Below are 12,243 nucleotides of genomic sequence, written 5' to 3'. Positions count from 1 at the left end.
GCGTTTCCTTTGTGTCCTCTATTGGTGACGGCATCGCCGCGCGACATCGGCGGTCCATCCCGTGTTGTTCTTCGGCGATCTGACCCTGTCCAGAGTTATCGCCGCACGTTTTTCTGCTTTAATTTGTTTTTCGTTGTTTTATTTCGTTTTGATTGACGTGGGCTCATTATTTTGAAAACATGGAGCCTGCGGAGGGCCACGCCGCCGACGATAAAACGACGACGGCGTTGTCGGCGGCGCAGAGTCGAGCGGAGATCCGCAGGAGGAAGCTGCTCATGAATTCCGAGGATAGGATGAAGAGAATTGTAGGCTACGCCAAGAACGAGGCTGACAATAACGGTATGTTAACTGACGGCTTACATTTAGTACAGTAGCTGTAGCTGCATCTGCCCCTACCTATCAGGCGATGTTAACGTGACGTCACAATGAGCGAACAGGCCTTTATGAGATCAAATCCTATAAAATACGCCACTTAAATTCACGAATCATACTTGTTGGTATTTTTGTTTGAAAAGACTCGTCTCTGGGTCACGACAAACGCCTTATTTTGTATGTGTTACGGTATGTCCAAACGAAATACCCGGATGTTCGACGTCATTTGTCTTGTGGAATTGTATACTGTACAAATTCAGAAAACCTCTTTATATTCGTGTTTCGGCATTCACAAACCACGTATTTGCATTTTTCTTTCCGTAATGTTAGCGGAAAGAAATATTCGGCTGTTTTTGTGCTTAGGCTCAACAAAAATAGCGTTGTCGCTGCACCATCTGGTGCATTTTTCATGTCAATGAAGCAATTTGAAGTGTGTTCGGGTTTTATTTTGTGTTTTTGTTGCCATCCTGGTAGAGCAATGCGTTTGTGGACATAGATCACATAACGATACTCGCAGGCCTATTATTCGTCGTCGTTTGTGATGAAAAACTTATATTATTGCAACTCACCGAGTCCCTATGGTGACTCTTCTTCATCTTTATTTTGAAAAGTGTGTTGATTGTCTTCACTTATATCCGGTAGGGTCACCCCGGCGTCCATCAGAACCCCGCTTCCACCTGGACTTGGACCGGACAGATGCATGGTCATCTTCCCAACCCTCCCCCAGACCCTCTCCCTTCCTGCCGGAGTCAGTCAACCTGTCCCGCGGAGCCACCCCAGAGACGAGGGACTCACCACTGCCAGACGATGCGGCGATGATGGCGGACGGCCATCTCCGAGGGATCCGGCAGAAGCCCAAGGCGGAGAAGGTGGCGGGGGATGACCCCGGCGGCCTCCAGCAGTACCTCTTTCGCTTTGACGATGCCATGAAGCTGAGGGGCCAGTTGGTCAATGAGAAGCCGGCGCGTGAGGGTGAGGCAGAAGGCGAGGGCTTTGACCCCTTCGCCGTCTTCAGGCTGGTCTGCAGCGTCCTCCTCGCCGTTTTTGTCCGAGTGTTTGTCTGCAAGTATCTGGTGAGTTGTCACATGTCTGATTGATTTAGAGACACTCTAGCAGCAATGTGACGCTTTATTTATCCTTTTGTGATTTTAGTCGATATTTGCTCCATTTCTGACGCTGGAACTGGCCTTTATGGGCTTGTCCAAATACTTTCCTAAGGTGAGTTCTGGGTTTGGTCGCGTGACCTTTACAATGAGGCCCCAAGGGCAGTTTGACGTTGATTCAAATTGACAGCAGGGGGCGGTAGCCGGAAGATAGGTGGATTCATCTGCTAAGTGCTTATTCCACTCCCAAAATCCACAACATTTAACGGTTTTGACCGCCGTGGTTCCAGATGGAGAAGAAGGCGCAGACCACGGTGCTGACCGCCGCCCTGCTGCTGTCGGGCATCCCCGGTGAGGTCATTAACCGCTTCATGGACACGTACCGGCGTATGGGCGACGTCTTCGCTGACCTCTGCGCCTACTTCTTCACATTCATCCTCTCCCATCAAGTCCTGCTGCTGGTCGGCTCTGAGGTCAGCGAGCCGGGCGCGGGGGCCTCTGCCGCGGCGGCGGGGGCGCAGTGACCGAGCCGAACCGTCCCCCTCCGCTGCTTTCAGTGCCGACCGTTGAGGCAGCAGGGCATATTTGTGTGTCTCTTTTCTTCATGGCACAAGTGAGAACTTTCCAACGCAAGAAACTAGACATTACTGATGAGGAGTGTGAGGAGTAATGCACTTGTTCTTTTAGTAGGAACGCGTTTGTACCTTGACTTGCGAGCGCGTCAGCTTTTCAAAGTTTTGCAGTTACAAGCCGCCGCTTGGTCAATTCTGCGAGCCTAATTTTGCGTCAGACGAGCGAGCTTCAGGATACGCCGCCGCTTGAGTGAAGTGGAAAGAAATGGAGTAGTTATGGTACTGTAATACGCTTGCATGTGGGCAAGGAGAGTCGCCGATGCACTTTATTGATCCGGACAAACAGTCAAGCACGTGCAAACTCGATATGCCGAATAGCGAAGTCGCCTGTGTTATTTTTGCTTTTCAGCATTTACTTTGGTATTTTTGGGCAGTGTAACAGTAAGTTGAAAATGACACAAGCGAGTATCCTTTTCGGCTCACAAAATCGCCAAGAGTCATTGTTGGCAACAGCTGCACATCTTGCAAGCTCACATCTTGCCCCTTCATGTCATTAAAGGTAGAGCTGACACTAATTCCACACTTCATTTATTCATGATTTTTTTTGTTTTGTTTTTTTTAAATGCAATAAACAGTTTTTTCTTTATGAGAAATCCATAATTAAAAAATGGTGGTGTTTTTGGGAATGGAGTAGTTAGCACTTCAGCACCCACTGATTCATCTTTAGTGCGGTCAGTGCCTTCTTTTTTTTGAACGTTTTCCCCATTTTTTTTCAAGATTTTTGGGGGCGGGCTGTAAACAAACAAATTCTTCCCTCTTTCATAGCATTGATCAACGATTCACTTAATTTCACAATTTGCGGGCCGGCTAGGTCCCAAAATTTTGTGAATAGCAGGGGTCCGCTGTAATGGCATTTCTATTGATTTCAATGGTAAAAATTCATATGAATAAATTGAGTTATGAGCGGGCTGCGGAGAGGAATTCAACTCGTAAGTCAAGGTGCAAGCGTACTTTTTCGCTTTTGTGTCACGCTTCCGCCTTACGTGTTTTCTATCTACTCGCCTATGCCTCTCTTTTTAATATCCTGCTCATTAACTTATTACTGTGACGATTTTTGACATGTTAAACGCGTGCGTGTTTTATCCGGAAACCACTCGGACTAATTGATCTGTATACCTCCATCCATCCATTTTCCGATCCGCTTTGTCCTCACAATGGTGGCAGGAGGGGGGGGGGGGTGCTGGAGCCTATTCCAGCCGTCTTTGGGCAGCAGGCGGGGGACACCCTGATCTGGTTGCCAGCCAATCGCAGGGCACACAGAGGCGTACAACCGTTCCACACTCACACCGCGGGTCCAATTGAGAGTGTTCAATCAGCCTGCCATGCATGTTTTTGGAATGTGGGAGGAAAACTCACGCAGGCACGGGGAGAACATGCAAACTCCACACAGGAAGGCCGCAGCGAACCCACGACCTCTGCGCCTGCTGAGGTCGATGCGCTAACCACAAGGCCCACCGGGCCGCCCATCTGTATGCATATACATGTGAAATCATTCAATGTTGACATGGTAAAAGCATTAAAACTGTCAAGCCAAATGATTTGTCCGACATGCTGTTTTCTTTTAGTATTTGACTTTCAACATTGTATTATTACATACTTATTCTTAACACATTTTATGTTCAATTATAATTTAGGCAATTATGTCATAAACGTTAAATAAAAAAGCTTGCAATTTTCTATTTTAATGTTTTTTGTCATTTTTAAAACTGTTAGAATTACAGTATTCACTATTAACCACATAAAATGTGACGTAATGCAAAATATTTAATTTGAATCATGACAAAAACAAACGTGCAGCAAATACAGCACTGCTCTGGATTGAGCAAATCATTTAATATGTTGACTAAATAGCAAATGGTTTATTTTACGACTATTCTCCTATTTTATGCGAATTAGTTAATTTTAACGAAATAATACATGCTCATAATTTAATTATGAATTTGCCAAATTACTAAAAAAAATCAAAATCTTCATGTAACATGTTAGTTTTGTTTTACAGTAAATGAATCCATTATTGAGTCACTCGATAATAACATTTTAGTGAGGAAAAATGAATACCAAAAAAACAAAAACAAAAAAAGAAGACCTCCCGCCTCTTGGTGGCACGCTGAACAAGCAAGGCGCCACATTTCCACAACAGGTGTCGCACTTTGGTGACGTAACGAATTTGAGCGGAAGCAGCCCGAGATCCTCAGTGAAGGCGCCGCAGCGAAGTCAAACGTCAGTCGGGAACTCATTGAACTTGTTTCACGACGTTACCATGGGTCGCGAGTCGCGGTACGTCCGAGAGCATGTTTAATTCGTTTTCTTTTTAAAAATTATGTATTTTTTTTTTAATGTTGTGATTTCAATTGATTTATAATGGTCCCACGCCGCTCTCTACCAAGATAATATGGAATGCGAACGTTAGCATGCTAACTGCGCCGTAAACTATAAGCATACATTGCCCGCCAAGTCTCGCTCGCATATGAACACAGTTTTCACACAATGGTTTCATGTTCGCCTTTAAACCACTATTGTGTGGATGTTTAGACATTACAGGAAGCGCTCGGCTTCTCCGCGGCGCTCCGGTAGCCGCTCGAGGAGTCGCTCTGCGGACAAACGCTCCAAAAAGGACGACCGGGACCGAAGCCGGAGGGAGAGGTCGCGCAGCCGAGACAGACGCAGGTCTCGCTCCCGAGACAGAAAGCGTGCCAGGTGAGGCTGAATGAATGACATTTGGATTTTCCACTCACCCGATCATCCGTCCATCCCTGCGTCCTTTTACAAGTGCATCCAATTGTAAAATAAGTTCTCCTGTACACGATATTGCCAAAAGTACTTGGGCAAAATCGCCATTGACAAATTGAACCATACACACCTTCAGATAGTGAACAGCCACAAAGATTTTTTTATTTATTTTCCTTCGCATATGCAGAACGTAATTACCAACTTGCCTACTTACATTTATTCATTTATTTGTTTATTTATTTCATTGGAACAGTGCACATTAATCAACACAACAGTGTAAATGTGCCGGATTTACCATAAACACCAGTTTTCGGCCGTCGTCCCAAGGCAGATTTCTTAATGGGGGAAAAAAAACAACTTTGCCATAAAGTGTCCTCATTCTTCTTTTGGGCAGACGTTCCAGGAGCAGGGAAAGGAGGAGATCCAGGAGCCGAGAACGTAAGAGGTCTAGCAGCAGGGGCCGAGCCAGGAGATCGCGCTCGGCCACCCCCAGCAAGAGCAAGAAAATTGATGAAAAGTCTGTCCTCTTCCCCACCAAAAATACTGACATCACACTTTCAGTAAGTTCTAATTTGAACTTTGTTCTCTCTCTCTCTCTCTCTCTCTTCTTTGCAGGTCAAAGAGCAAAGAGAAAGAAAATCTTGAACTTGTATCGGACCGGAAGAAAATTAAGGAGGAAAAGGAAGAGGAGAAAGTTGAAGATGTAAGTTTTGTGAGAAACGGCCGTCCCAAAGAACATTCTAGTATATGTCAACAAGTATTAAATAGCCTTGGCTCTATTAAAAAAAAACAAGCGTGGTTTCATGTGTTCCCACAGCAGCAAGACTTTGACCAGAACAAGCTGGAGGAGGAGATGAGGAAGCGCAAGGAGCGTGTGGAGAAGTGGCGCGAGGAGCAGCGCAAAAAGGCCATCGAAAACATCGGCGAGATCAAGAAGGAGCTGGAGGAGATGAAGCAGGGCAAAAAGTGGAGCCTCGAAGACGACGACGGTGAGCGCGGCGCGCAACGCCGACCGCACGCCTAACCCTCGGTCGGCTCGTAACACGGACGTCGTCATTGCAGACGATGACGAGGACGTGCCTGTCCCGATGGAGGCAACCGAGGAGGAGGAGGAGGAGGAGGAAGAGGCCGAAGACAAAGGGGAGGTCAAAGAAAGCGAGGTCAAGGAGGAAAAGATGGACGAAGGCGAGAAGGACTCAAACGCCCCCGGCGAGAAGCAGGACGAGGACGACGAGGACGACATCGATCCGCTGGACGCCTACATGGAGGAGGTGAAGCAGGAAGTGAAGAAGTTCAACATGGGAGGCGTCAAAGGAAACGACAAGGTGCGTGGAAAGTTACAACAGTGACCCGTGAAGCAAATTTTTTGCGTTTGATGGAGCCATTTTTGGCTCATTTTCTTCAGTTTCACCCTTTCCGAAAGTAAGAAAAATTCAGACCCCGGCACCAGTTTCAATAATTGTGAGCGTGTCCATCATAACAGAATTGAACAGAAGGTCAGCCATTTTAGTTCAGAGCAGCCATTTTGGGGCATTATTTTGAGTGCGATGGTGTGCAAGGGCCTGCTTATCGCTGCTTGGATTCTTATGAAATGATTTTTTTTTTAATCCTTATCAACAGAAGGGAGCAACAGTAACTAAAGTGGTGACGGTGGTTAAGACCAAAAAAGGACCTCCCACTCACAAGAAGAAGGGCGAGCTGATGGAGAACGACCAGGATGCCATGGAGGTGAGGTGACATCGCTCTGCCACTGGTGATTTTTGTGCGCAAGTCAAAGAAAGCTAAGGGATCTCTCCAACGCGTCTCGCAGTACTCGTCGGAGGAGGAGGAAGTTGACTTGCAGACGGCGCTGACGGGCTTCCAGACGAAGCAGAGGAAGATCCTGGAGCCCGTTGACCACGGCAAGATCCAGTACGAGCCCTACCGCAAAAACTTCTATGTGGAGGTGCCCGATCTGGCCAGGATGTCCCCCGAGGGTCCGTACGTGGCGCCGGGTCCATTTGAAAAGTTTGGGAACGCAACGATCCGAACGCGCCGGCCATCTGTTACAGAGGTGAACACGTACCGGATGGAACTGGAGGGAATTACGGTGAAGGGGAAAGGCTGTCCCAAGCCCATCAAGACTTGGGTGCAGTGCGGCGTCTCCATGAAGATCCTCAATGCCCTCAAGAAGTCAGTAGGAATGCCGAAAAGATCGGTCGAACTCTAAGCTCTCATTCGCCAACGCCCTTACGTCACTTGCCGGACAGGCCCCGCCTTTCGATCCGAAGTCGCGGGTGCTACAGTACTCGCTCTCGATGCGATCGCTTCGTGATGTGAAGTCCATTTGAATCCGTCGCATCGATGAGAGAAAGTGCGGAATGCCATCGGTTCCAAAATTGAGCGCCGTGATCAAATCAACGTTTGAATTCACCAGCGTTAGTCCAGCCTATAGGGAACCCGGCGGCCGGCCCATCTTTTGCTCTGCTGTGACGGTGCCGTTAATTTAACGCTATTATTGCGCTGGCGGTTTCTCCCCGATCGTGTTGTTTGTTGCCTTTATTGATCGGCAGGAGTGCGGGGGGAATTTTGCTCGGGTTAGAAGTCACCGTCGCCTGCGATATGCCGTGCCGTTGGTCGACAGCCGCGTGAGCGTTTGCAGCCACACTTTGAGGGTCGTCACATTGCACGATTATCTCTTTGCAAATTCTACTCGCCCTCATAGGCAGAGCTACGAGAAGCCCACCCCCATCCAGGCCCAGGCCATTCCCGCCATCATGTCGGGCCGAGACCTCATCGGCATCGCCAAAACGGGCAGCGGCAAAACCATCGCCTTCCTCCTGCCCATGTTCAGACACATCATGGACCAGAGGCCTCTGGAGGAAGCCGAGGGCCCCATCGGTAAGAGGCGCGCCCGCCACTACCCTTTCAGCCCCGAGCGGGGACAAGCGTTTTAGAAAACGGAGAGGAGAAACCCGGCGTGTGGCTGTTCTCCCTCAGCTGTGATCATGACGCCCACCAGAGAGCTGGCCCTGCAGATCACCAAAGAGTGCAAGAAGTTCTCCAAGTCGCTGGGACTCAATGTGGTGTGCGTCTACGGAGGCACGGGGATCAGCGAACAGGTAAAACGCCGGATCTACAAAACAAGCGGCAAAGCTCGAAGCGCTAACCGGACTCCGGGGACCGTTCGTCGCCAGATTGCCGAGCTGAAGCGAGGCGCCGAGATCATCGTGTGCACGCCGGGAAGAATGATTGACATGTTGGGCGCCAACAGCGGTGAGTGCTGCCATGTTTTCATTGCTGATAAATACCGGGAGTTGTTTGTTTTTTTGTTTTTTTTAAATAAATGCCCTCGGTGCATCGCTGATCAGACAAACTTTGAACGAGAATAAACAAACAAACAAAAAAATCAGGTAGGTGCCCGCTGGTCCGCTTTGACGGCCAGAGATGGAAACGTGTCGCATGAGTGTCGCCGTCTTGCAAATGTGTGCGTATGAACCTGATGGCAAAGTGTCATGAGCACCTGCGCTTTTATCGTGCTTTTCTGGCTTCCACACATGCGAGGTAATCTGTTTTGTTCCCCTTCTTTGTAGGTGAAAAGCCGTACGGTCACATAATGCTTGAGTGGGGCTCCGTCTCTTGTTTTGTATCTTGAGGCGCTTTTCTGACTTTTTCAGGTCCCTCGCCAAGATGGTACGCAAGACGTGACCGAGATAGGCAAAAAAAAGAAAAAAAGAGTCACATTTTTAAAAGTTGAAACACTTGCCACCTTAAAGTAGTCCACGCCGCAAACCTTTGGCAGAATTCAGCAGCTTCGCGGCTCGGCTGACGCGTCTCTCTCTACCTCGCCGCGCAGGTCGCGTCACCAACCTCCGCCGGGCTACGTACGTGGTGCTGGACGAGGCGGACCGCATGTTCGACATGGGCTTTGAGCCACAGGTGGGCGCCGTACGGAACCCCCCCTGACGACAATCCCGCGCGCGTCATTCCAAACAATTAGCGACGATGCCATTCCTGCGCCGAGGTCATGCGCATCGTGGACAACGTTCGTCCGGACCGGCAGACGGTGATGTTCTCCGCCACCTTCCCCAGAGCCATGGAGGCTCTGGCTCGGAGGATCCTGGCCAAGCCGCTGGAGATCCAGGTGGGCGGGCGCAGTGTGGTCTGCTCTGACGTGGAGCAGCACGTGGTAAGTGTCCCCCCCATGTGCCCAGCTCGATATTTTCGCCGTCCGCCAACGGTCTTTCGACGGTTCGTGGGACTCGTCTGCTTTAAGTGTCGCGTGGGCCCTTCTATGAGCTCGAGGGCTGTTGGGCCACCCCAAAAAAGAGCTGATGAACAATCCCGGCAATCTGGAATTGCTTTCTTGGCCGACTTTAGCGTGTTTCAAAGATTTTCGAGTGGCCCTTTCATCCACCTTCTTAAGCGTGAATTTGTCGAGTTGTAGTTGGTACCCCATTTGAATCGTCGAGTTTAACAAGTCTACTGTCAATATCGTTGTTTTTTTATTTATTTTTTTGTTACCTGCAGCTGGTGATCGAGGAGGACCAGAAGTTCCTGAAGCTGCTGGAGATCCTGGGCCACTATCAGGAAAAAGGCTCGGTCATCATCTTTGTGGACAAGCAGGAGCACGCCGACGGTCTCCTCAAAGAGCTGATGAAGGCCTCGTACCCTTGCATGTCCCTGCACGGAGGTACCGTCGAACCCGCTTCCGCCCTTGCCTCCGCGCCCGCCCGCCGCTCCTTTTCCTTTTCACGCCACTTTTGCGGTCAGGCATCGACCAGTACGACCGCGACAGCATCATCAACGACTTCAAGAACGGCGCCTGCCGCCTGATGGTGGCCACGTCGGTGGCGGCGCGAGGCCTCGACGTCAAGCAGCTCATCCTGGTGGTCAACTACAACTGCCCCAACCACTACGAGGACTACGTGCACAGGGCCGGACGCACGGGCCGAGCGGGCAACAAGGTCCGTTTCCCATGCGGCGATCTCGGTCATTGGCGGCGGCGGGGCGGGGCTTCACTTGCCATCCCGTTCATTCCAGGGATACGCCTACACCTTCATCACGGAGGACCAGGTCCGATACGCCGGCGACATCATCAAAGCCTTGGAGCTGTCGGGTTCTCCCGTCCCGGCCGATTTGGAGCAGCTGTGGGTCTCCTTCAAGGACCAGCAGAAAGCGGTAAGACAAAGCAAAGCGGGAAAATCGGGACATTTTCCACCTTTTTCTCGGTCCGCCCGCCGTCGCAGGAGGGCAAGTCCATCAGGAGCAGCAGCGGCTTCTCGGGCAAAGGCTTCAAGTTCGACGAGACCGAGCACGCCCTGGCCAACGAGAGGAAGAAGCTGCAGAAGGCGGCGCTGGGACTGCAAGATTCCGACGACGAGGAGGGCGCTCTGGATGTGAGGAACTCAAATGTGTTTGCGCGCGCGCGCTGACAACCCGGACGCACTTCGGTAGCTGTCTGCCTCCCTTGCGATCGCCACTTTGAGGTCCGAAGTCGTCTCCTACACGGATGGATTCCCTTTCAGATTGAGGAGCAGATCGAGAGCATGTTCAACTCCAAGAAGCGCGTGAAGGACCTGATGGCTCCCGGATCGGGGGGGGGCGGGGGCGGCTCGGCGAGCGCCTCGGCCGGCTCGCTGAGCGGGCTCTCGGGGCTTGGACCCACGTCTGCCGGAAACATCCAGAAGCTGGAGATGGCCAAGCGGCTGGCTCTCAAGATCAACGCCCAGAAGAACCTGGGAGCTGAAGCGCAGGTATGTTAAGAAACTGCTTGCGACATATGCTCAAGTCAACTCCGTACTAGAAACCAAATACAGAGGGACCCCGGCAAATTTGTACAATTATTGGCACGGGTCCACTCTATCCCTTTTTGCTCGCAGAATGTTTGATTTTGTTACCTTGACAGCCGCGTGCGACACTCTGTCATGTGGCCTGATTAAGGTTGTCCACACTTACATAACTTTGTACATTTTTCTTTTTACATAATAAAAAAAAAAAGTTGTGACATATCTTTCGAAGATTTTATACATTTGTCTTTTTTTGTGATGTACTGTATTTTTTTTTTTTTTTTTTTTTTTTCCAAAACAATGATTTCTTTTCACGAGGAAAGCCCATCCACCCTCGGTCTAAAATTGCATTCTCTGAGCTCAACGAGTCGATCGTCCCCCCCCCCAGGACGTGATGCAGCAGGCCACCAACGCCATCCTGCGCGGCGGCACCATCATGACGCCGTCGGTGTCGGCCAAGACCATCGCCGAGCAGCTGGCCGAGAAGATCAACGCCAAGCTCAACTACACGCCGGTGGAGAAGCTGGAGGAGGAGCGGCAGGCGGCCGAGCAGTCCGAGACGGTCAAGCGCTACGAGGAGGAGCTGGAGATCAACGACTTCCCGCAGGTCAGTCAGGCGGGCTGGCGCACGGCTCGCTACCTACCGCCTTCACGTTCGTGTAATATTTTATTGATGGATTAGTTTACTATCATATGCCTGCCCAAATGTGTGCTGTCCTACAGACGGCCAGGTGGAAGGTAACGTCCAAGGAAGCCCTGCAGAGGATCGGCGAGTACTCGGAGGCCGCCATCACCATCAGAGGGACCTACTTCCCTCCGGGCAAGGAGCCCAAGGAGGGCGAGCGCAAGATCTACTTGGCCATTGAAAGTACGTATTTGCCCTTTAAATACAGCTGGGCGACTAGTCCGTGTTTAACTGTCACAATGATTTTTTTTTCCCCCTCCAATTGTTGCGTAGTTGTTGCTTACCTGTTATAAAAGAAGGCCCCGCTGATGTGCACTGCTTACATAAACAGCAGAGTTGAGAATTAGGGATTTGGTCATGATATTTACTGAGTCTCCCAGAAACATATTTTCTACCAGCTAAGGAGGGAAATGTGTTTACTTAAATTCAGATTTTTACCTTGATGGTGTCGGAGACGATGTTGATTCTAAATTGTGGTTTCATTTCTAGGCGCAAACGAGCTGGCTGTGACGAAAGCCAAAACGGAGATCACACGTCTTATCAAGGAAGAACTTATCAGATTAGTAAATAGCATTTTAATTACTCATATTGTTGTTTTCTTGAACATTTACTCATTAGAAAATATTTTCTTTTGCAGCAAAACTCCTACCAGCCGACCAGCAAAGGACGATACAAAGTGTTGTAAAGGAGACTTGCTTGTCATCAAAGAATATTTTTTGTTTTGTTTTGTTTTTTAATAATGCTTTCTTCCCAGCCTATATTTTTGCAGGTTTTTCAGTGGTGGTAATTATACATATAAATACCTCCTAGCTCCAAATCCACGAGTCATCACCGAATCTTTCCATGGATTTTCCATGAGCTTCGCCTTTTTTAATAATTTTTAAACCCCTTCATCCCCCTTAATAAATCATAATGTTGGTGAGGACGTTTTTTTTCTTTTCATTTGTATTAAT

At 49.5% G+C, this 12,243-nt stretch overlaps 2 protein-coding genes across 2 annotated transcripts; both read left to right on the top strand.

Moving 5' to 3' along the window:
• The first annotated feature begins 4 nt into the window (after positions 1–4).
• camlg (calcium modulating ligand) lies at positions 5–3,642 on the top strand. The gene is made up of 4 exons (XM_086131890.1): positions 5–339; positions 1,015–1,445; positions 1,525–1,590; positions 1,766–3,642. The coding sequence occupies exons 1-4, from the start codon at positions 180–182 to the stop codon at positions 1,997–1,999; spliced, it is 891 nt and encodes a 296-aa protein (XP_085988016.1). The 5' UTR covers positions 5–179; the 3' UTR covers positions 2,000–3,642.
• Positions 3,643–4,287: 645 nt separating this feature from the next.
• On the top strand, positions 4,288–12,212 carry ddx46 (DEAD (Asp-Glu-Ala-Asp) box polypeptide 46). The gene is made up of 23 exons (XM_086130868.1): positions 4,288–4,384; positions 4,640–4,804; positions 5,232–5,354; positions 5,453–5,540; positions 5,655–5,826; positions 5,900–6,162; positions 6,458–6,565; positions 6,648–6,813; positions 6,889–7,009; positions 7,542–7,717; positions 7,817–7,938; positions 8,014–8,092; positions 8,673–8,755; positions 8,841–9,005; positions 9,347–9,509; positions 9,590–9,783; positions 9,860–9,997; positions 10,066–10,215; positions 10,345–10,572; positions 10,994–11,212; positions 11,329–11,473; positions 11,780–11,853; positions 11,928–12,212. The coding sequence occupies exons 1-23, from the start codon at positions 4,368–4,370 to the stop codon at positions 11,973–11,975; spliced, it is 3,207 nt and encodes a 1,068-aa protein (XP_085986994.1). The 5' UTR covers positions 4,288–4,367; the 3' UTR covers positions 11,976–12,212.
• Positions 12,213–12,243: the final 31 nt, after the last annotated feature.

Source organism: Hippocampus guttulatus, chromosome 15 (assembly GCF_054856545.1).
Source record: "Hippocampus guttulatus isolate MCC_2025c chromosome 15, RoL_Hgut_1.0, whole genome shotgun sequence".
In the NCBI taxonomy this organism is placed as follows: Eukaryota; Metazoa; Chordata; class Actinopteri; order Syngnathiformes; family Syngnathidae; genus Hippocampus; species Hippocampus guttulatus.
The sequence above is the reverse complement of the archived record's forward strand: the minus strand, read 5'-3'. Positions and strand labels throughout refer to the sequence as shown.

What these genes read in the sequence shown, in the direction of transcription:
- ddx46 (XM_086130868.1), top strand. An exon ending in AGATCAACGACTTCCCGCAG is followed by an intron (nt 11,213 to 11,328) that starts GTCAGTCAGGCG and finishes GCTGTCCTACAG; the next exon opens with ACGGCCAGGTGGAAGGTAAC. An exon ending in AGGAAGAACTTATCAGATTA is followed by an intron (nt 11,854 to 11,927) that starts GTAAATAGCATT and finishes TTTCTTTTGCAG; the next exon opens with CAAAACTCCTACCAGCCGAC.
- camlg (XM_086131890.1), top strand. Translation starts at nt 180, where the DNA reads ATGGAGCCTGCGGAGGGCCACGCCGCCGACGATAAAACGACGACGGCG. An exon ending in GAACGAGGCTGACAATAACG is followed by an intron (nt 340 to 1,014) that starts GTATGTTAACTG and finishes TATATCCGGTAG; the next exon opens with GGTCACCCCGGCGTCCATCA. An exon ending in TGTTTGTCTGCAAGTATCTG is followed by an intron (nt 1,446 to 1,524) that starts GTGAGTTGTCAC and finishes TTGTGATTTTAG; the next exon opens with TCGATATTTGCTCCATTTCT.